At 62.4% G+C, this 19,580-nt stretch overlaps 9 protein-coding genes across 9 annotated transcripts; 4 read left to right on the top strand and 5 right to left on the bottom strand.

Annotated features, from left to right (window-relative positions):
• Positions 1–444: 444 nt before the first annotated feature.
• VTC4 (Vacuolar transporter chaperone 4) lies at positions 445–3,522 on the bottom strand. Its single transcript, XM_062766787.1, has 3 exons — positions 2,987–3,522; positions 906–2,933; positions 445–840 (listed from the first exon to the last, which is right to left on the bottom strand). The coding sequence occupies exons 1-3, from the start codon at positions 3,008–3,010 to the stop codon at positions 490–492; spliced, it is 2,403 nt and encodes an 800-aa protein (XP_062622771.1). The 5' UTR covers positions 3,011–3,522; the 3' UTR covers positions 445–489.
• Positions 3,523–3,842: 320 nt separating this feature from the next.
• ISY1 (Pre-mRNA-splicing factor ISY1) lies at positions 3,843–5,236 on the bottom strand (the record flags this gene model as incomplete). The annotated part of the gene is made up of 4 exons (XM_062766786.1): positions 3,843–4,355; positions 4,580–4,714; positions 4,767–4,997; positions 5,035–5,236. The coding sequence occupies 4 exons, from the start codon at positions 5,234–5,236 to the stop codon at positions 3,913–3,915; spliced, it is 1,011 nt and encodes a 336-aa protein (XP_062622770.1). The 3' UTR covers positions 3,843–3,912.
• Positions 5,237–6,106: 870 nt separating this feature from the next.
• On the top strand, positions 6,107–8,093 carry LOC62_01G000359 (uncharacterized protein; the record flags this gene model as incomplete). Its single annotated transcript, XM_062766785.1, has 4 exons — positions 6,107–6,904; positions 6,949–7,263; positions 7,304–7,773; positions 7,832–8,093. The coding sequence occupies 4 exons, from the start codon at positions 6,107–6,109 to the stop codon at positions 8,091–8,093; spliced, it is 1,845 nt and encodes a 614-aa protein (XP_062622769.1).
• A 680-nt stretch (positions 8,094–8,773) lies between these two features.
• Positions 8,774–10,196, top strand: Hddc3 (Guanosine-3',5'-bis(diphosphate) 3'-pyrophosphohydrolase MESH1). Its single transcript, XM_062766784.1, has 5 exons — positions 8,774–9,334; positions 9,376–9,435; positions 9,497–9,596; positions 9,632–9,782; positions 9,843–10,196. The coding sequence occupies exons 1-5, from the start codon at positions 9,101–9,103 to the stop codon at positions 10,144–10,146; spliced, it is 849 nt and encodes a 282-aa protein (XP_062622768.1). The 5' UTR covers positions 8,774–9,100; the 3' UTR covers positions 10,147–10,196.
• Positions 10,197–10,329: 133 nt separating this feature from the next.
• Positions 10,330–12,110, top strand: Nars2 (putative asparagine--tRNA ligase, mitochondrial; the record flags this gene model as incomplete). The annotated part of the gene is made up of 3 exons (XM_062766783.1): positions 10,330–10,550; positions 10,679–10,934; positions 11,009–12,110. 3 exons carry the CDS (start codon positions 10,330–10,332, stop codon positions 12,017–12,019), a joined length of 1,488 nt encoding a protein of 495 aa, XP_062622767.1. The 3' UTR covers positions 12,020–12,110.
• A 49-nt stretch (positions 12,111–12,159) lies between these two features.
• On the bottom strand, positions 12,160–13,733 carry SPCC16C4.10_0 (putative 6-phosphogluconolactonase). The gene is made up of 5 exons (XM_062766782.1): positions 13,400–13,733; positions 13,117–13,258; positions 12,708–13,070; positions 12,497–12,622; positions 12,160–12,450 (listed from the first exon to the last, which is right to left on the bottom strand). Exons 1-5 carry the CDS (start codon positions 13,461–13,463, stop codon positions 12,288–12,290), a joined length of 858 nt encoding a protein of 285 aa, XP_062622766.1. The 5' UTR covers positions 13,464–13,733; the 3' UTR covers positions 12,160–12,287.
• Positions 13,734–14,306: 573 nt separating this feature from the next.
• On the top strand, positions 14,307–15,228 carry LOC62_01G000355 (uncharacterized protein; the record flags this gene model as incomplete). The annotated part of the gene is made up of 3 exons (XM_062766781.1): positions 14,307–14,494; positions 14,548–14,728; positions 15,031–15,228. The coding sequence occupies 3 exons, from the start codon at positions 14,307–14,309 to the stop codon at positions 15,226–15,228; spliced, it is 567 nt and encodes a 188-aa protein (XP_062622765.1).
• Positions 15,229–15,497: 269 nt separating this feature from the next.
• rpl36 (60S ribosomal protein L36) lies at positions 15,498–16,140 on the bottom strand (the record flags this gene model as incomplete). Its single annotated transcript, XM_062766780.1, has 3 exons — positions 15,498–15,581; positions 15,633–15,759; positions 16,043–16,140. The coding sequence occupies 3 exons, from the start codon at positions 16,138–16,140 to the stop codon at positions 15,498–15,500; spliced, it is 309 nt and encodes a 102-aa protein (XP_062622764.1).
• Positions 16,141–17,353: 1,213 nt separating this feature from the next.
• Positions 17,354–19,304, bottom strand: LOC62_01G000353 (uncharacterized protein). Its single transcript, XM_062766779.1, has 3 exons — positions 18,408–19,304; positions 18,000–18,352; positions 17,354–17,937 (listed from the first exon to the last, which is right to left on the bottom strand). Exons 1-3 carry the CDS (start codon positions 18,623–18,625, stop codon positions 17,453–17,455), a joined length of 1,056 nt encoding a protein of 351 aa, XP_062622763.1. The 5' UTR covers positions 18,626–19,304; the 3' UTR covers positions 17,354–17,452.
• Positions 19,305–19,580: the final 276 nt, after the last annotated feature.

Genomic DNA, 19,580 nt, shown 5'->3' with positions numbered 1-19,580 from the left:
CAAGGCCGTTGAGGACCTGCTCAGTGACGAGTAAGGGGGGGGGGGGGGGGGGTGCAGAGGCATTCAACAAGTCGTTTGGTCAGATTTCTCCATACACTGTCGCCTCTGCTACACAAAATGAACTGTCATGCGTACGGTTGGATCCAAACAGAACTCGCCTCACAGTCCCACCATATTCAGAACTCCTCACCGCGGCGCACACAAACCCAGGTGAACTAATGCATGAAACAGGCTTGATTGCTATAACAAAACTACGGCCAGCAAGAACAGGCCACTAATCCCAGCCATGGCTGGGGTAGAATGACTATTGTGTCATCGCCCTCGAACAGGGCCGCTCCTCCTCCTCGATCTCTCGTCGGCTGACCTCCTAAGGACAGGTCTGCTGGCCTCCTAAGGACAGGTCTGCTGGCCTCCTAAGGACGGTCTGCTGGCCTCCTAAGGACAGGTCTGCTGGCCTCCTAAGGACAGCGCTGCACTCATCTACAGCTCTCAAAGCTCCCTAACACGGAGGGCCAGGTTGAGGGTCAAGGCGATGACCAGGGCAACACAGAGCCCGGCAGGGCCGTAGGAATCGTGGTATTCGACGGAGCGCCTGTTGCGCAAGGCAAGCACACGGAAAGCGTACCGCCAACCCGCATACGCTGTTGCCGCGAGGGAAATCAAGGTGTACGAGAACGCCGCCCACATCCCAACGGTGTCATCCGGCCCCGTGAAGTTGACCATAGCCACGCTGATCATGGCCAGCAGCACGGCCATATGGGACCATTTAAGGAAGGTGCGTTCGGTTGCAAAGATAACCTTAGGTTCGATGCGGATGGGAACGGAGATGAGCTTGCCAGCCTTGACAATGTCAGCCACTATTGACAACCCAAGTGCCACAAGTGCCACAAGTGCCACAAACTCACCGGAGCGCGGAATTCCCGAGTCATGACGACGGTCGGGTTGGCCTCCTCCTCATCCATCTCGTCCTCCTCAGCCTCACGGTCGATGGCAGCCTGGAGCTTGAGGTCGAGGCTCTTGTCGAAGCGGCTGGCGGGGACAAGCGGGTCGACCTGGAGGCCGCGCTCGTACTTGCCGGCGGCGGGGCGGGTGAAGGCCGAGCCCTGGTCGATCGAGTCGTTGGCCGTGCGCTCACGGTGCTCGCGAGCAGCCTTGGCCTCGGCGGCAGCCTCGGCAGGGAGACGGAGACGCTTGTCCTCGTCGTCGACGGTGCCGGCGTGGTTGAGGTACTCGTCCTCCTCGCCCTCGGACACGGGCTCGTGGTACGAGGCCTCGCCCGAGACGAGGGGCGAGGCGGGGCCGGACTGGCTGTCGGCCGAGTGAGGCGCCGAGTGGGGACGCTCGATCATGACACGCGAGCGGGCCGAAGGCTGCTTGCGGATGTCCTGGTCCATCTGGGGGAGCCAGAAGGGGATGAGGTCGACGCGCTCGGGAAGAAGAGTAGCACAGCCGTGGATGAACTTGGAGAACTTGGGGACGGCCTCGACAAGGTGCGAGTTGACAAGGTCCTTGATCCAGGTGGGAGGCTCCTCGCCGACACGGGTGGCGAGCTTGACCTCGAGAATGGCGTAGGGGAAGAGCTCCTTGTCTGAGGCCTTGACGGTGGGGAAGGGGTGGTCAATGCCAAAGTCGGTACGGCGCCAGTTGCCGTGGGTGCGGTCGACACCGTCAAAGTTGTCCTCACGGACGAGGGCGAGCTCAGTGTCGAGCGAGATACGGACCGAGGCGTTACCGGGGAGCTGGAAGGCGGTACGGTTGTAGAACGAGCGCATGACGGGGCGGAGCTTGCGGGTGATGATGCCGTACTGGATCTCGTCGGCGAGCTGCTTCATGGCCTCGACGTCCTTGGCAGTCTTCTTGCCCTTCTTGACGAGCTCGTCAAACTCGGCGTCCATGGTGTACTTGCCGGAGCAGAAGTCGTTGAGCTTGTCCTCCTTGATGGTGAAACGCTCCTTGACCGACTTCTCGCCGGTCCAGTCCTCGCGGTGGGTCTTGCGCTCGACGAAGACGACCTTGCCGTCGACATCACCGTACCAACGCATACGGACGGCCTCGGCACCCTCAGTCTTCTCAAGACGGCCGAGGTAGAGCTCGAGGTCCTCGTTGTCGTAGTAGATCGAGGTGATGGCCGAGTCCTTGATGTTGAACTCCTTGTTGGGGTCAAACACGAGCACGGGGAGGTGCTTGAGGATGTTGAGCTTGAGGGGAACAATGTTCTCCTCGTGGACCCAGTACTTGGTGGTCGAACGGACGAAGGCGTTCTGGCTACCACCGGCCGACGAGTCACCCTCGATAGGGTGGCCACGGGTACGGACAAGGTCGAAGAGCTTGGAAAGCTTGACAATGACGGGGTCATAGTTCATCTTGTAGAAGGGGTGCTCCTCGAGGAAGTCCTGGTTGAAGGTGGGCTTGAGGGCAAAGCCAGTGAGCTTGTCGTGCTTCTTGACAATCTTCATGAAGCCGGTAAAGTTGAGCTTGGTGAAGAGGGCGAGGTCGTGGACGTCGGCAACAAGAACAGCGACCTCCTCCTCGAGCTCCTTGAAGCGCTCCTCAATCTCGTCGAGGGTGAGGGGCTCGTCGTCGTCCTCATCCTCGTCGTCCGAGCCGCCATCGTCGTCGCGGTAGTCGCTGACCTGGGCCTCGGTTTCGCGCTCGGTACGCGGGGGGTGGTGCTCGTCCGTGTCCTCGTCGGAGCTGTCCTCGAGGGCGGCGCGGGCGACGAGGAGGTGGACCTCCTTCTCGAGCTGCGAGATGCGGTCGGTAATCTCGGTCGCCTTCTCACGCTGGAAGGTCTCGCACTTCTCAAGCTCGGCACGGAGCGAGACGAGGAACTCTGCCTCGGCAGTGTCGGTCCATGGGAGGTTGGACTTGATCTGCTTCTTGAGCGCAGAGTAGTTGACGTACTTGTCGGCCCACTCAGAGTAGCGCGAGTCCTGTGGGGAAGTGTTAGCCGTGGCTATATCTGTGCGTGATGCCGGCGACTCACCTTGATGCGGCGACCAAACTTCATGATGAGTGAGGTCTAGAGGTGGGAGAGGGGGAGGAGGAAGAGAGAGATGTGTTGTGTGCTCTTGAGAAATTGCTGCAACAGAGATGCAATGTCGCTCTAGGCACGTGGGAAGAGAGTGGAGGAAGGTGTCGATCTCAAGTTCCGTGTTATCTAGTTGCTGCTTCGCTCGGACGAGGATGGGACGTCGCTGCTGGGGGGCGTCGTCGAGTCCTTGGGTCGCTGAGATTGCCGTGCTTGTCTACGCCGTGGCGTATCAATGTTTTGTGACAAAGTGTCTGTGCGATATGGAACGCTAAAACAAGACACGGACCAGGTGGGATGATGGGGTGGTTTGTGTTGAGTCCTTAGATAGATGTTGTTGCAAGGATTGTACAAAAGTCTGTGCCAAGGGAGTGCTACTGGATGCTCGCTCTCTCTGGTCCTTGTTCAAACGTTTGTCGTGTGCCAGGGCTTGTACCCAGTGTCTGCAATGAGCAGGCAGGGGACGAAGGGGGGGCAAGGTGGGTGATGGCCGGCCAGGACAAGTGATGGCTCCTCCGTCTGGTCTGCCAGGTTTATCGCATCATTGGGCTCTGCATGAACGTGCGTGACCTCCTGCACCCGTGCCTGACTTGCCGATGAACGCCCAGGTAGGGAAGGGAGGAAGGGGGAGGGAGCCCTTTGGCTCACATAGCCGCAGTCTGCCTCCGCCCCCCCGCCGTCAACCTCTCAACTCCCGATCCGACGCGCTATTCACGTATTTAGACCTCGCCCCCGTCAAATACAAAACCAGGAATGTAGGCCCACCATGGCCATCATCACATTCCACACTACTAATAATGCACGCCTAAAAGCCTTCTAATGCATTTAATGGTACATGCTGCACGCCTCTCATCTCACGCGCCTAACCGCCACCTCTCTACCTACACCCCATACTCTTCCCTCAACGCCTGTTTCCTCCTCTCCAGCAGAATCTTGCCAAGCTCGTCGGTCGACAGAGGAGTGGGTGCACTCAGCGTAGCGGCGTCGAACACGCTCATGAAGCTGGCAGCAAGGGCGGCTTGGGCGGCCTGAGCAGCAGCGGCAGCTGCGTCGTTGCCGCCGGTCGCGGCCGGCGCCCCAGGTGGCGGTGGGGGGGGTGCGGCGCCCTTCTTGCCACGACCTCCCTTGCCGCCCTTCTTCGACTTCTTGCTCGTGTCCTCTGCTGCTGGCTCCTCGGCAGCTGCTTCTGGCTCGGGCGATTTCCGCTTGGTAGAGGCCTCACCCGCCGCAGGCGCAGCAGGCTTGCTCGGCTCGGGGAATGGCACCACCGCATCGTCGCTCAGCGCCAATATTTCGGCGGCCTCGCGCGCTGCCTGCTCCCAGTCTGTGGCTGTCAGTCTCTGTCGAGCAATATGACCACCGTCTGGAGTAGTATACCCCAAGCAGCGACTTCGAAGCTGAGGAGCCTCCGGGCAGCGGTGAATCGACCGCCCTCGACTCGCGGCTGTCTGGACGCGCAACTTGTGGGTACTCCCAGGATACGCCTCAAAGTAAAACGCGCCTGGGGTACGCTCCGCACACCGCCTCCTCCCCGTCACGCCCACTCACCTTGGCGCGTCGCCTCGTCCTCCTCGGCCGCCAACTTCGGGTCCAGCTCGTCATTATCGCCATAGTAGTCTGGCCCCTGGTTCCTAAACATCTGGAAGCTGGCATTGCGCGCCGACTCTTCTGTTGCTGCCTGGGCTGGTCGTTGTCAGCACAACGCTCCCCCATCACTCTCCACCTCCACACTCACCGCCTTTGGCAAACATCTCCTTCACGCCAGGCAGGTCGCGCGCGCGGCCAAAGTACTTGTACCCGCGCGTTCCCGGCACCTCGCGTCCCTCGTCGTCGACCATGGCCGCCTGCGCGCGCTTGTAGTTTGCGCCGCCGAGGTTGACGATCTGCGTCTCCCAGTGGCGCTTCTCGCGCATGAGCTGGTTGATCTCGTCGTTGAGGTCGCGGATCTCGTAGTCTGTCAACGAGGCTGGCCGGTCAGCTACACCAGCATACGGGTAACCCACAGTCCTGGATCTTGGACACCTTGCGGCTGATCTCCTTCATGATGTCGCCGCGCCAGCGCTCGCACTCGCGCAGGCTCGAGACGGACGACGCCATGCGCGGCCTGCGCTCGCCGCGCACGCGGTTGCCGAGGCCCATCTCGACGGCCTGCTGCTCGCGGAAGCGATACAGCATCGACTGGGCCTTTTCAGAGTTGCGCGCCATTGTGTTTTGGTGTTGGAGTGGGTGGATGTTGATCTCGACACAAGGGTGGAAATGTCCTTGGTTGTGGTCGGGCGAGGTGGTGGTGGTGGTGGTTGGTGGAGTGATACGAAATTGCCACTGAATTTGATATGCACGTGGTGACCACGCGTTTCCTTTTTACGTAACCATGTTGGTAGGGCAAATGCCGATGCACAGATCCTTTGGAATAACCATGACTTACGGACTATTCAATCGCCTTTAGGGAACAGTACGACACGGCAATGACCACTGGAGCATGCTTGGCGATGGGCAACTCCCATCCGCGTTACTCTGTGTGCACCTACTCAGATCTTACTTTCTTCCCCTCTCACGCGCCGCCTCAAACTGACAAAACAAGGCGGACGAGCCATGCCACGGCCTATTTCAGGCACCCATAGTGCACCGGCACAACGTCGGCTCCACTAACACATTCCGCCACCGCCTGCCACAGATCTGCCTACGCCGCCGCCGCCGCAACTCTCTGACGAGTCTAGAACTCGCTTTAGTCTGACTGTGTGAACTGAGCATCTCTTTCTGTCGCTCTTGTTGCTGGATGAGGATCGGCGGGCACCTCGCTCGCTAAGCGGTGCGTCTTGCATCAGCCGACAAACGGTCACTACAGATCCGAGGTGCTTCTTCTATCTTGGGCCAGCCTGACGTCAAGCGTCGTTGGTTTTTGGCCGAGCCAAGAGATATTTAGGCGGTGAGCAGCTCGGCTCTGTCCTCGCACGCAACGCTGTGTTGACCTGATCGTCCAAGCATTCATTCCTCGCATCTCGCCGTTCACCTTGATGCCAACGGCAGCGCGCGACCGCCACAATGGTAACCACAATCCCCGCGGCGAGGGGGGGAATGGCCACGACCCCCGACCGTGACCGGGCGGACAGCGACGCGTCGACGCCGTGCCCGCCGCGCCTCTCGTCGCCAGACGAAGGGCTCGATGTCCCGACACTGCGCGAGTTTCTTCGGCGAGGCTTCTTCCCCATTGAGATCACTTCGCCACCTAACGGCCCGGTGGACGAGCGCGCCCCCGACCACCTCCGAGGGCCGACTTCCCAGGCGAGCATCGTATTTGCCGCCACTCCTGGGCAGCACGTCGTGGTGCGCTTCGACAGGGACGCGTTTCCGCCCTTCTTGTCCACGCTCGAGAGCCAGCTCAAGCTCGATTCACCTGTCCCATCAGAGCTGGTTTCCGAACACGAACAATCAGCCCGCCGGTCGCTATTCTACGGTCCCTTGTCGCAAGAAGATCTCACCGCGGCACTGTGCCAAGCGTTCGGCCTTGTCAACAGTCTCGTGGTGAACCCCGCATTGCGGCGGGATCCAAAAAACGCTCACTTTTGGTCAACGTGGAACCTCGAAGGGGAGACAACGTATCTCGGAAGAGGGGTGGGAGGCGCCGCCAACCCGACGTCGACAGCCGAGGCAGTGTGCATTGCCAACCACGCGACAGGGTACGCTGCCATGGCGCTACTAGAGGCTCGGATGTGGGCAATTTTCAGTCACTATGATCGCCCGGCATTCATGAAAGAGGTGGAATCCGAGCACGGCTTCACCGTCTACCTGTCGCACGCGAGCGGCAAACTCCGCTCGTTCAACTCGAACCTCCGAGATGGGCAGGCGTCCTTTTGGGTCGATGCGATGGCGCAGGTGCGTGTATGGCACAGAGGCGAAATTACTCACGCCGTCTCCAGCTGTGGGAGAAAATGCACGTATACCGCTGCGATACGCTGGTCGCGAGTGCATGGTTCAACAGCTCGGTGCTGAGCCGAACTGGCGCCAATGAGCTGAAATGGTCGGGCCTGCTGGGGTACGGCACACCACGGCCACCACCAGAGGACATCAACCTGCTCCAACTTATCCTTTCTTTAGCATTGCATCGCTCAGACGACACGTTTGACCGGTGGACAGACTACCCCGGCAGCCCGGGTCTACTGCCTCGTGCCACAGCACCGGTCCGGGACGACCCGACGATCGATCTGCCACCGACAGTGCAGACGTATATAACTGTGCGCCTGGAGTTCTTCACTGCATGCTGACCATCTCAAGGGGCTAGATGCAAACGAGCAAACGCAAATCGTCACCGAGCTGGCCCAGACGTACCCGACGGACGAGGAGACGCTGTTGTCGTTTTTCGACCGGGCCGCCACATTCGGGTTTGATCTGGTTCTCGGCGAGCTGATCGCCAGCGGGCCAATCTACGACACGTTCCGCGTAGATTCCGTCGAACCGTGCAACGTGGCACATCCCCTCGTTGCCAAGATTGTCATCCTGTCCGATTTCCCGGCGACAGATACGCGGCGTAAGCGCGGGCGCGCGTCTATCCGCTCCGACGTGAGGAACGAGGCGGAAATGTTCTGTTCTCCTCTGCAGGCGCTACAGGGCACTGTCGTGCCGCACTTTCACGGGCTGTACGAGGGCTACTTTGGTTCCAACCGCACCGACATTCTTATCATGCTGCTCGAGGACGTCGGCGAGCCGGTAGCAATGACCAGTGCGGAAGTGGATCCCGACACGGCGTGAGTACTAGTTTCTGGGGGTAGTCACCTCGGGTGAGTGGCCCGACTGACACGGCAGGCTCAAAATCGTCCCGCTGTACAAGAAGCTCCATGCCGCCGGCGTATTCCACGGCAACCTCCGCGCGGCGCATGTGTGCGTCTCGCCGACGGGCGCGCTGCGCCTCGTCGACTTTGAAACCGCATGGGAGGTCGACGCGAGCAAGCCGCGTGAAAAGGTCGACCTGGACGACGAGCTCAGGAGCGTGTACAATGAGTTTGGGCTCGAGGTGCCCCCCGAGCTGCGGAATCTTACCCCGCCGTGGCTGCTTCCAGAGGAGTAGGGGGTGGGCGGAATGGTGGGAGGTGATCGGCGGGAGAGGTCGTGTGAGAGACTGATAGGAGCCGCGGCTCGTGTGGTAGTCACTGCTCGATGGGAGGTGGCGTTGGTGAAGCGGGCTGGTCTGGGTGCGTACCATTGTCCTGGGTTTGTGCATAGTTTGTGCTCTGTAGCCGTAGCAAGCATGTTAACAAGTTGGTCTTGACTCGTCTGGCTGCCAGCTGCCAGTGACATCATTTGTAAGCTGGTGCGGCCTTGTTGCGGCAAGTTTTGGCCAAGCCCGACCCTCATTGGCTCGGAGTACCGGATCGCGCGCGTTATCTCAGCAGCGGCCGCAGCGGGCGGGCGACACTGCACTGGCTGGATGCATCAGCCACTCGTTCATTTGCTACGACAAACGACGACGACGACGACGCACGACCGACGACGACTCACGCCGCCACCCAAAGCAATCTTCTCACACACCGAAACGCACGGCACGTCCATACCACACCGACTACGCGCTCCGGCTCCAGCCCCAGCCCCCCGCTGCTGCCGCCCCGTGCCGCCCGCCCGTTTCCCACCGCGTCCGAATCTCCGCACCGACGACGATCAACGAGCAGCAGTCAGCACAAACGTTGAACAGGTCGTTGTCGCTCACGCCTCTGCGCCTCCCTCCCTGCCCCCCCTCCCCCCCCCCCCCCCCTCGACGCCACCAGCTTGGCGCCTGCGTCGTTCACCCGAACAAAAGGCCCCTGCACACGTTGTGACTGCCTGCTTTGCCGGTTAGAAGTGCTCGCTGCCGCCGCCGCGCCACCCGCCAACCCCGTCAACTCACTCTTGCTCTCGTCTTGCTAATCACCCGTCATTTCGCCTCTCCGCACCGCCGCCTCTTCCGCCGTTGCCGTCGCCGCCGCGTCCCACCTCACCCTCCACTCCGCGCGCATCACTACGCGCCGCTCCCTCTCCACCGTCCCCTCGGCCCGCTTGCACATCTTCAGGCGGCTGCTCGTGGGCTCCGACCACCCGACCATGAACACGCCTCCACCAGAGGGCTCCGCCGCGGCCAACGGCCACGGCCTTCCCCACGGCAACGGCAGCGGCAGCAGCAGCTACCTCGGCCTGCATCACCACGACGACGACATCCGCCTGCACTCGCCCGCGCTGCGGCAGAGCCCGCCGCTCGACGAGCGCAAGCACGAGTGCCCCGAGGGCGACGAGCCGCCGCTCGCGCTCATGCTCCGGACGGTCGACTTTGCAGCCTATGTGAGTCCGCAGAGATGTGGGCACCAGCTGACGACGCGTAGAAACACCGTTGCCAGCGTCGCAAGGATCTCGACCAGACGCCGTACATCAACCACCCTGTTGTGAGTGGGCGGGCGCGTCGGGAAAGACGAGGGAAGGCAAGGAGGGCGCTGACAATTCCAGGCGGTCGCCAACCTACTCTCGTCAACCGGCGTCACCGATATCCGGGTTCTGCAGGCCGCCGTCCTCCATGACACAGTAGAGGACACGCATACGACGATTGGTGGGTGCGTTGAGAGGCCCAGCTAACCCGCGCAGAGGAAGTAATCCGCGCGTTTGGGCCAGAGGTCGCGTCAATCGTCGAGGAGTGTACCGACGACACGACGTTGACGGGACAGGAGCGCAAGGCGGAGCAGCTGCGGACCGCACCGCTCAAGAGCCGGGAAGCGCAGCAGGTCAAGCTGGCCGAGTGAGTGGGCGAGAGACTTGGGCTTCTCACAGCGAGCGCGTAACTGACGCGACACGCCAGCAAACTGCACAACCTCGAGTCCATCAGCCGCTCCCCACCAGTCGGCTGGACGGTCCGCCGTATCCAGGCCTACTTCATCTGGGCCAAGCACGTCACCGACATCTGCGGGCCATCGCACCCTCCGCTAGCGGCGCGCCTACAAACACTATACGAGACGGCACATACCCGCGTCAATGGCGAATATTTCCCATGTCACCCGGACGTGTGTGGCCCGCTCACTGACCAGGAGAAGAAGCGCGTCGATCCGCGCTTTGCGCTCTGCCAGGCGGGTGACAACCCGTGTCCGAGTCCCATTTTCTTCTAGGCGTAGGCGCCACCATCATTATTGTACAGTACATGCATCGGGTTGGGCAGTGGGGTGGGTGGTGGTGGGTGGAGGTGATCGGCGTCGGCAGTGGTCGGGAGCAAAAAGTCGGCCGGCAGCCGACGACTACAGTAGATTGTTGATAACTCGATCTCGGCGCTACTCCATCTCACCACACGACAAATGCGTCCCACACGCGCCCTAGCCCGCGCCAACGCACTCACGCCGACGGTCCGCGCGGCGCTCGCATCCGCCGCCGCGACCGCCGACGCGGGCCCGTCGCAGGCCACCGTCAACGGCTGGGTCCGCTCCGTGCGCGCGCACAAGAACGTCGCGTTCGCCGAGGTCGACGACGGGAGCGGGGACAGCGTGCAGGCTGTGCTGAAGGGGAGGACGGCGGAGGGGTGAGTCGCGCGCGTGCGCCGCAGGCGCGAGGGCGAGTGCGCCGGCTGCTGTCCAGCCCGCTCTGTCGTGCTCATCGCCGCGATGTTTCCAGCCCCACCCAGCTCGCTCGCTGACGCCCGCTCTTCAGCATCACACTCGGCTCCTCAGTCCGCCTAAGCGGCACCCTCTCCCCCTCCCGCGGACGCGGCCAAGCGCTCGAACTGCAAGTCTCCGACGCGCGCGTCCTGGGGCCGTCCGACCCCGACGCGTACCCCATCCAGAAGAAGGCCTTGCCTGCCCCCCTGCTGCGCGAGCACGCGCATATGCGCTTTCGGACGACGCAGACGGCCGGCGTTATGCGGGTGCGGGATGCGCTCGCGCGGGATTGGCATGATTGGTTTGAGGTGCGTGAGCGGCCGCAGGCCGCGAGCGGGGTGCCCGGGAGGACGGTAGCGATGGCAGCTGACACGGCGCCCAGGACCACGAATTCGTCCACGTCCACACCCCGATCCTCACCTCGTCAGACTGTGAGGGCGCCGGAGAAGTCTTCACGCTGTCCCAGTCCCTCCCCGGGCCGGAGGGCTCCCCGGCGCCGTTCTTCCCGCGGCCGACCAACCTCGCCGTCAGCGGGCAGCTGCACCTCGAGGCGCCGACGCACGCCCTGGGCAGGACATACACGCTCAGCCCGGCGTTCCGCGCCGAGCCGAGCATGACGAGCCGCCACTTGGCCGAGTTCTACATGCTCGAGGCGGAGGTCGCGTTCGTCGACACGCTCGACGGCCTGCTCGACGTCGCCGAGGCCGCGTTCCGCGGCGTGCTGAGCAGGCTGCTGGCGTACGACTCGCGCCGGGCGACGCGCGCACGCGCCGACTTGGCCAAGATTGCGCAGACGCTCGCGGCGGAGCAGGGCGAGGGGGAGAGCGGGGGTGAGGGTGAGGCCGCGGGCCCGCTGGATCACCTCCTCGCGGCCGCCACGACGCCGTTCGCGCGCATCACGTACACGGATGCCGTGGCGCTCCTCGCCGACGAGCACGCCGTCGTGCCGTTCGAGCACGCGCCGACGTGGGGCGACGGCCTGAGCTCGGAGCACGAGAAGTGGCTCGCCGGCACGCACTTCAACGGGCCGGTGTTCGTCACCGACTATCCCGCCGCACTGAAGCCGTTCTACATGCTCCCCAGTGGACCCGAGGCGGCTGCCGCGGCGCATGGCCCGACGGTCGCGTGCTTCGACCTGCTGTTCCCCGGTATTGGCGAGATGGCCGGCGGCTCGATGCGCGAGCACAACCTCGACGCGCTCCGCGCCCGCATGGCCGCGTCGGGACTGAGCGAGCACGAGTACGACTGGTACCTCGACCTCCGGAGGTTCGGGTCTGTCCCTCACGGCGGGTGGGGCATGGGCTGGGAACGCTGGGTCTGTTGGGTCACGGGCGTCGGCAACGTGCGCGACGTCGTTGCGTTCCCTCGCTGGGCTGGCAGCTGCAGGTTCTGAGCTGCAAGCAACGAGCAACGTGCAAAGGCCGATGACAATCAACGTGGGGGAGATCAGCAACAACAACGTGATGCGCGCTGCGCCACAAAGCCACCACCCCCGAATCACCCCACCCCCACCCCCTACCCCCCACCCAACCACTACTCATAGCTGTGTACATCTGCATTGATATTTAGAACGCTCAGCGCCGCGGTGACACCGTCGCGCGGTATCTCATCTCGTCTCGGTGATACGGTGGGCGGGAATGAGGGGGACGAACTCGGACAAACTACTCGGCGTCCTGGGCCGCGCGGCGCGCAGCTCTCTCCTTGGCAGCGGCAACCGCCTCCTCGGCCTCCTTCTGGTTGTCGATCCACCTGAAGGTGGTGGGAGGGTACTTGGTCAGGCGGGCGGCGTCGGCATCGGCGAACCAGAACACGAGACCAGGGGCGCTGGGTGTGTCAGTGGCTAGGGAAACCCAACCGGGCAGCCACTTACGCTGGGCGGACACGCGAGCAGGGCAGGCCAGTCTCGGGCTCGTCAAGCACAGTGTGGAGCAGCTCGGCCTTTTCTGAGCCAGAGACGACAAAGACGGCGCGGTAGCAGTGAGTGAGGACGGGGATGCTGGGGAAGAGTTAGCAGTGCCCATGCAGTCGCCCCCTCGCTCGCCCGGCTGGCGCCCGGCGCGCGCGGCGGCTCGTACACTCACGTCATGGTAATACGCCTCTTGGGTCCGTTTGGCGCGTCATCCAGCGAAGTGACCCAGGCGTCACGCTCGCTCAGCACCTCATGTCCAGCGAACAGGGAGCACGTCTCGCCCTCCTTGCCCATACCGAGGAGCATCAGGTCGAAAGTGGGGTAGCGGGCGGCGTTGGAAGCGGCAAAGTGGCCAACAAGCTGCTTCTCGTAGTCGTCAGCCAGCTCCTCGAGGTCGTCAAGGTAGGCCGGGTTGATGGTGTGGATCTGCTTTGGTGGGATGGGGACGTGCTGCAGGAACGAGACATAGTTTGAGTGGTAGTTTGAGTCCTCCGAGTCGAGCGGCACGGCACGCTCGTCACAGAAGAAGACCTCCCTGGGGTGGTTGTCAGCGCCCAGCGTCATCATTGATTCCAACTCACCACTTGTCCCACTGGACATTCTCCTGTCCAGCCAGACCGCGCAGGTTGGCGGCGAGCGAACCGCCAGAAAGGGCAATGGTGAACTTTCCGCGCTTCTCCACGGCATCGCGCTGCGCCTTGATCACAAAGTTGGCGAGCGAGTCTGTGCGCGTGACGTGTCAGCGGCGTAGCCAAAGGGGGGGTTGTGGAGATTTGCGTGGGTCGCTTCGGGCGCTTGCTCGGTAGGCAAGCAAGAGCGAGGGAGCAACGCCAGCAATGCCAGCAACGCCGGAGGATAACGCACCGACAAGCTTCTGGTTGTCGGGGAACGAGTAGAAGACGGGAGGGGCGGGGGGAGGGGGCGGCATGGTGGTGGTGGTGATGTGGGTGTGGGAGTGGGTGTGTGATGCGTCGACTTGAACAACACAAGTCGAGTGGGGGAGGAGGGGTTGGTGTGTGGGGGTGGTGGTGGTGGTGTTCGAGGCCGGGTGTGTGTGTACGAGGCCTGGGACGAAGCGGCAAGGTATGCAGCGGCTGCTGTGTAGTGTGTGTGTGTGTGAAGACGTCCTAGTCGCAGACTGACGTAGAGTAGAGTCGCACAATGGATAAAGTAGAACAAGGGGAGATAAGTGATGGAGCCTGCGAGGGTGGTTGGCAGCGAGCGAGTGAGTGAGTGATGGGCGGCGGCGGCGGAGGCGGCAGGCGGAGGGCAAGGCAAGGGGCGCACGAGAGGGAAGGAAGGGCCAGGCAGCGTAGGCAGGCAGGCGACAGGGAGGGAGGGGGGCCTAATCGCTCATTGAGTCGCCGCCTCGGCTGGTTGAGATCGACCGTGGGAAGAATTCGACATGAGCGCGGAATGAGCACTATTACCACCATTTGAACGCCGTGGGGGCCATTACAAAGATGCGTGGGCATGCATTGGGCCAGTTGGGCTATGCCGGTAGATCGTGTGCATGCTGACAGGCGCCAAGTCTCGGTCGGTCGGTCGCTCAAACCATACCAGCCATGCTGCCGTAGGAACCGGAGCTTGGACAGCGGCTGGCTCGATCATAAAAAGTGGCTGAGGCAGCATCCCCACCCGACGTCATCGCCGCAGTGATGGCAGCAGCACCACCGACGGGCCCGACCCTCCCTCACCCCGACGGTCCGCTGCCCGAACTGAGCTGACAACTGACAGCACACTTGCTCACTCACTACTCACCCCGCGCACAATGTCAGCCCAGCCGACGGCCCCGGCCCCGGCCGCGACCCCCGCATCCCCGCCGGCCCCGGCCTCCGCCCCCGCGCACGACTCGCGCCTGCAGAGCACCAAGACGAATCTCAAGTATCTCGCGCTCGGGAGCAGCGCCGGCGCCGCGCCAAAGAGTCTGACGACGCGCTCCTTCCTCACGACGCTGCGGTGGGTACCTACCTACCTGTCCTCTCTGGAGCCCGGCGGCTGACATGACCCAGCTATGTCCTGCGGTACGCCGTCCGCCGGCTGCTCCGCATCGCGCTGTACGGCGCCGTCGGGTCCGTGATCGCCGTGGTCGGCTTCGGGGTGCTCGGCTCCCTTGGGTCTGGGCTCGCGTTCTTCGCTGCGCCTGGGCTGATGGGGAGTATTGCGATCGGGTTGGGGACGGGGGTGATCAAGGTGGGTTTAGGCGATGGGGGATGGGCAGAGGAGGTGATGGATGAGGGTTTTGGTGGCGCCACGAGCACCGAGCTGTGGTGGCAGCTTCTGGTCGCGTCGCTCGTGATTGCACAGGAGCAGGGCATGACTGCCGTGAGGAGGAATCAGGTTGGGTGCGAGGTTGTGTGGCGCCACAGCCGACCGCCTCCCTCACCAAGCCCAGCTTGGCACACACGACTCGCTTCATCTCCAGCCCATACAGGCGCTTGTCTTCCATCCCATCTCCAGCGCACGCCCCCGCACCCGCTCACACACACACCCAGTTCGCATGGCGCCACCGACCCGACAAGTTCCGCTTCAAGGACGGCTGGTGGGCGACCATGACGCGCCGCGCAGAGTCCGGGTCCGACGCCAGCAAGGACGAGGAGGCCGACGCGGTCGCCGAGGCTGCTAATGCTGAGATGGAGCGGCGCAAGGCCGAGAATAGGAAGACGAGGGAGGATGTGTGGTTGAGAGTGTAGCGCGGTGGTGTCGGCTTGGTATGCTGCGACTAGCAGAGTGCGCACTGCTCGCCGTTCACAGGGGCCCGTCTCCACTACCACTGCAGCCATCCCTCTCCCCACCACACCCCTTGGTCAGTTGCTCCTCGTCACCGCCTGCCGCCCACAACCCCACTATGCCCATGCTATATCATGCCATGCAGACCTAATCACCACAGCTGCATCGGCGGCGATGAAGATACAAGGCGGCTCCCGACGACTCCTCAGATCCCTAGAGAAAAGAGAGAGGTTTAGTGGCCGGCCTGGCGACGCTGCTCCTGGATGATGGCGGAGAGCTCCTCGACCTTGCGCTTGGAGCGGAGGAGGGTGCCGAGCTGGGCGGGGTGTGAGCACAACATGGGGAAAATGGGCATCTTGACACCTACACGCTTCTTGGTGAGCTTCTTGGCCTTCTTGTCCTTCGAGTTACGCAGCAACTCCATAATGCGCTTCTCGTAGGGGGCGAAGCCGGCAACCTCACGGACGATCGACTTGACGAAGGTCTTCTTCTCGCTGGGGGGTGGGTTAGTGGGGGGTCTTGGGGTGTGGCTGGGTTGTGGGCGCCAGGTGGTACAGCGGCAGGACAAGCGACAGGACGGAGATCGCAGCGGCACCACGGGGAGGACAACGGTAGATCGAGCGCTGAGCTGTTCGTGATCCCATCGCACGACGTGACGAGGGTGGGTTGCACCGTCCAGTCGGACCCTCCGTTCGTCCTTCCCAGTCCTTGTCCGTCCTGCCCGTGCCCTGCCTTGCTTTCCTGCCTGTTCGCCCAGCCCATCGCCTCTCCACTCACGTCTTGACACCCTTCTTGTTCGAGGGCTTGACCGTCTTGGGGATGACGGTCGTGGGGTGTCCCTTGTTGAGGCCGTAACGGAGGTTCGAGCGAGCCATTGTGCTGTGGGTGGAAATTGAGGTTGGGGGAGTGCCGGGGGACAGAGAGAGAGCAGCGCGAGCAAAGGGCAGTGGGGGGAGCAAGAGCGAGGGAGGTTCGAGATTCCAAGAGGAGAGATGGAGCGAGTGTAGTCGACGACAGGTCACAGTTTCGACGTCCAGGTGACAATTTGACAATTTCGACGGCACGACAACGCGAGCAAGCGGCACACGACAAATTTGCGAAGCGGCGAGATGACAGCGAGAGGAACAACGGTCAGCACTTCGCCCTCTGTAGTCGCCACGGCGCCATACGCACAGTTTTTTTTTGTTGACGGTTGAGGAGACAAACGTTGAGCAAGAGGGCTTGAACGACGAGCGGCGGTGGCAGCGAGCAGAGAGTCTGGCAGTGCAGCAGCCTGCAGGCGGCAGCAGCACCAGGCGACCGCTGCACTCTCTGCAGGACGAGGCCAGCTCGAAACTCTGGAGCGGGGGCAAACTCGGCGTTATCGAGGAATCCAAACTCCCAAGGCAGTGTGGCGGTTGGCATCCACGTGGCTTGGCGACTCAGGCACGACGGGTTGCCGACAGCATAAATTCCGACCGCGCACCAGCTTCTGCTCCTCACATATTCGCAACTCCAACAATAAAACCAGGTCGCGTCCTTCTCACCCCCTACGGACGGGGCCATATGGCCGTTGGAGAAGATACACGCCTTCTTAATACGTCGCTGCCGGTCGCTACCTCGCCGGAGGATCGCGGGCACGACGTTTCGCTTTGGGCACACATTTGTCGCGGCTTGCCGCGGCTTGTGGGATGTATCGTATGAGTGGACACTGTCTTGTGGCGCTGCCTTTGGGAGCAGAGGTTGCGGCTGATGATGTACTGACGGCGGTCGATTTGGTCACTTCTTCGCGGCGTGTTGTGGGCCGTGGGCTGCCTTGTGTTGTGCCTCGTCGCCTCGCTACCCTCGACGCGGCGGTGCAGCCTTCACACCCCCGTATCTCCCTCCCAAGCGAGCCCTCGCCTTCTACTTCACCTCGCTACCTCTATGCCCTCACCACCCGGCTCCGCTCGCCTCCGTTGCACTGCACTGGTCGTATCTCATCCCCTGAAGGCCTGAAAGCGCTGCGCAGCACATGGCGCCGACCCCATTTCGCGGCCAATGATCTTGAATCTGCTGGTGAGACCACTCGACGCCGCCGACACCGCCTCGCACCCATGCAACACCCGGGGACATCAATGCTAGATCACATAATGAGGCTACAGCGTGACAAATGGTATTCTCTATCAAAGAGCGGGTATCAATGAAATTCTAAATGAAGGTGAAGGCCTAGAAGAGGTACGAGGCGAGGCCGAGAACCGAGACGAGCGCAGCGCCACAAACAACTCCCAATGTTGGCGACGCGATGGTCGTGGGTGCGGCCGACGGCTGGCCAGTGCCGTTGGCAGCACCAAGGCCGCCAATCATTCTGATGTTGCGGTAGTACGAGTTCTGGCTCGAAGGCGACGCCCATGACGAGTCGTAGCCGCCAAAGAAGGTCGAGAAGTACAGGCCACCGATCGACTCGATGCTGCCAGACGCACGGAGCTCGAGGTTGGTGAGCGAGAACGCGTTCACGCCGTTGTACCAGATCGACACCTCGCCGTTGGCGATGCCAACCTCGTTCAGGGCAACATAGAGCCAAATGGTCTGCCACTTGCCACTCTGGAAACCGAACGAGCTACGCTCAATCGAGGTACCAAAGTCGCTGTTGCAGATGATGTAAGAGTTTTGCGTGCAAAAGTTCTTCATTGTCGTCGGGATGTATGCGTAGACTGTGGTAGGGTTGTTAGCGAGAGTCGTGGGAACGTGAACACCGCCACCAAACCACACTCACCCTCGCCGTTGCCGCTTGTCCGCCACATGAGACGCGTCGAGAAGCAGCTCTTGCCGTCCGACTGGTGGCCACCCGAGCAGCCCCAGACATCTGGGCCACCACGAAGGCCGGGGAGCTTGCCTCCAAGGTTCCACTGGAAGCCCTGGTCAAAGTAGATGTCGTACGCGAGCAGCATGCGCTCAAACTGGCCGTCACTCGACGCGTTGCCCGCAAGGTGTGGTGTCGACGACGAGGCATTCAGAGGCTGGGCATAGAACTGGGTACCGCCGGTCTGGCCAGAGTACGAGCCCTTGGGGTAGTTGATGGAGAGAACCGCGTTGCCGGCGTCACCTGCTGGGTCCTTGACGAACGAGCTAGGGGCGTCAGTACTTGTGGTCCCACGCGCCTGCCTCGCCCCCGTCCACTCACATGTCATTAAGGCCAAAGTCGATGTGATCTCCGTTGAGCGCCCAGTTGCTGACGAGGAATTTCTGCGCCGCCTGGCTATTCAAGGCATCCGTAGGCTGCGTGAAGTTGTAGTTTGTGCTCAGGCCGTACTTGGCCGCAATCTGGTCGATTGTTGACTTGCCAGCGGCGTTGGCCACAGCGGGGAGGAGAACCGCCGCGGCGATGAGAGACGAGAACATGGTAAGGACGGTGTGCGTGTGAGTGTGTGAGATTGGTCGTGTCTGTTGCTAGAGTCTTGACTAAGAGTCGCGCAGATGGGTCGACTGCGAGCAGTCGGTGCACGCTAAGGTGGCGTGGATTGTGGTGGTGGTGGTGGTTCTCGCCAAAGGCCGGCCGCCGAGATGCTTTGGATGCAGGTCGACAAAGGGTGGGTGCACGGTACCGACGTCGAAACGGGCGTCTGTGTGGTTGACGCGCCGGGGTGGTGAGTCGATGGGTTGCGATGGGCGAGTGGAGTCGTGCGAGGTGACGAGGAGGGAAGCGATGTCGCACGAGGACTGGGCGGGCGCGCGTTAACAATATGTTGTTGTTCGGTGGTGAGCGAAGAAGGAAGAAGCAAGATGAGAGCGCGAGAGAGGAGGGAGGAGGGAGAGCGAGCCCCTCAAGCCACTTTCAAGCCTTGGCGTTGGGCAGCAGCAGTAGATGGTGAGGGCCGACGGGGGTCAGGGCACCGCGTCCTTGCTCTGTCGTCGTTCTTTCGCGTGGTGGAGCCCTGGCGCGGCAGTGCGGCTGGCTGGGCGGGCGTGGCGGTGCGCAAGTCACGGTCGTGCGGGCCAGCGTAGTGCGGTGATTGCTTGTAGCAGCAGCAGTCGTTGTCGTCGGTGACTGCGTGTGTTGTGAATCAATCGTTGAATAATGATGCGTGGTATTTAATGTGACTGACGACGTCGCCACTGTGACTGACTACAGCAACAAGCGGTGCAACGACGAAAAACGGACGCGTCCGAGAATAGAGTTGGGGACCACACAAGGTCGGAGTAGTAATGGTGGTGGCCGCAAGGCGGTGGCACTGGGCACGCGACGACGCTAGGTGCCCGCCCGCACGCCCGCCTGCCGCCCGCAGCTGGTCGCCCGCTCGCTCGCTGGCTCGACTGTGACGCAAGGGGGTGGTGGACGGACACGGACAGTCTCACC

This window comes from Vanrija pseudolonga, chromosome 1, assembly GCF_020906515.1.
Source record: "Vanrija pseudolonga chromosome 1, complete sequence".
In the NCBI taxonomy this organism is placed as follows: domain Eukaryota; kingdom Fungi; phylum Basidiomycota; class Tremellomycetes; order Trichosporonales; family Trichosporonaceae; genus Vanrija; species Vanrija pseudolonga.
This window is presented reverse-complemented; position numbering and strand designations above follow the sequence as displayed.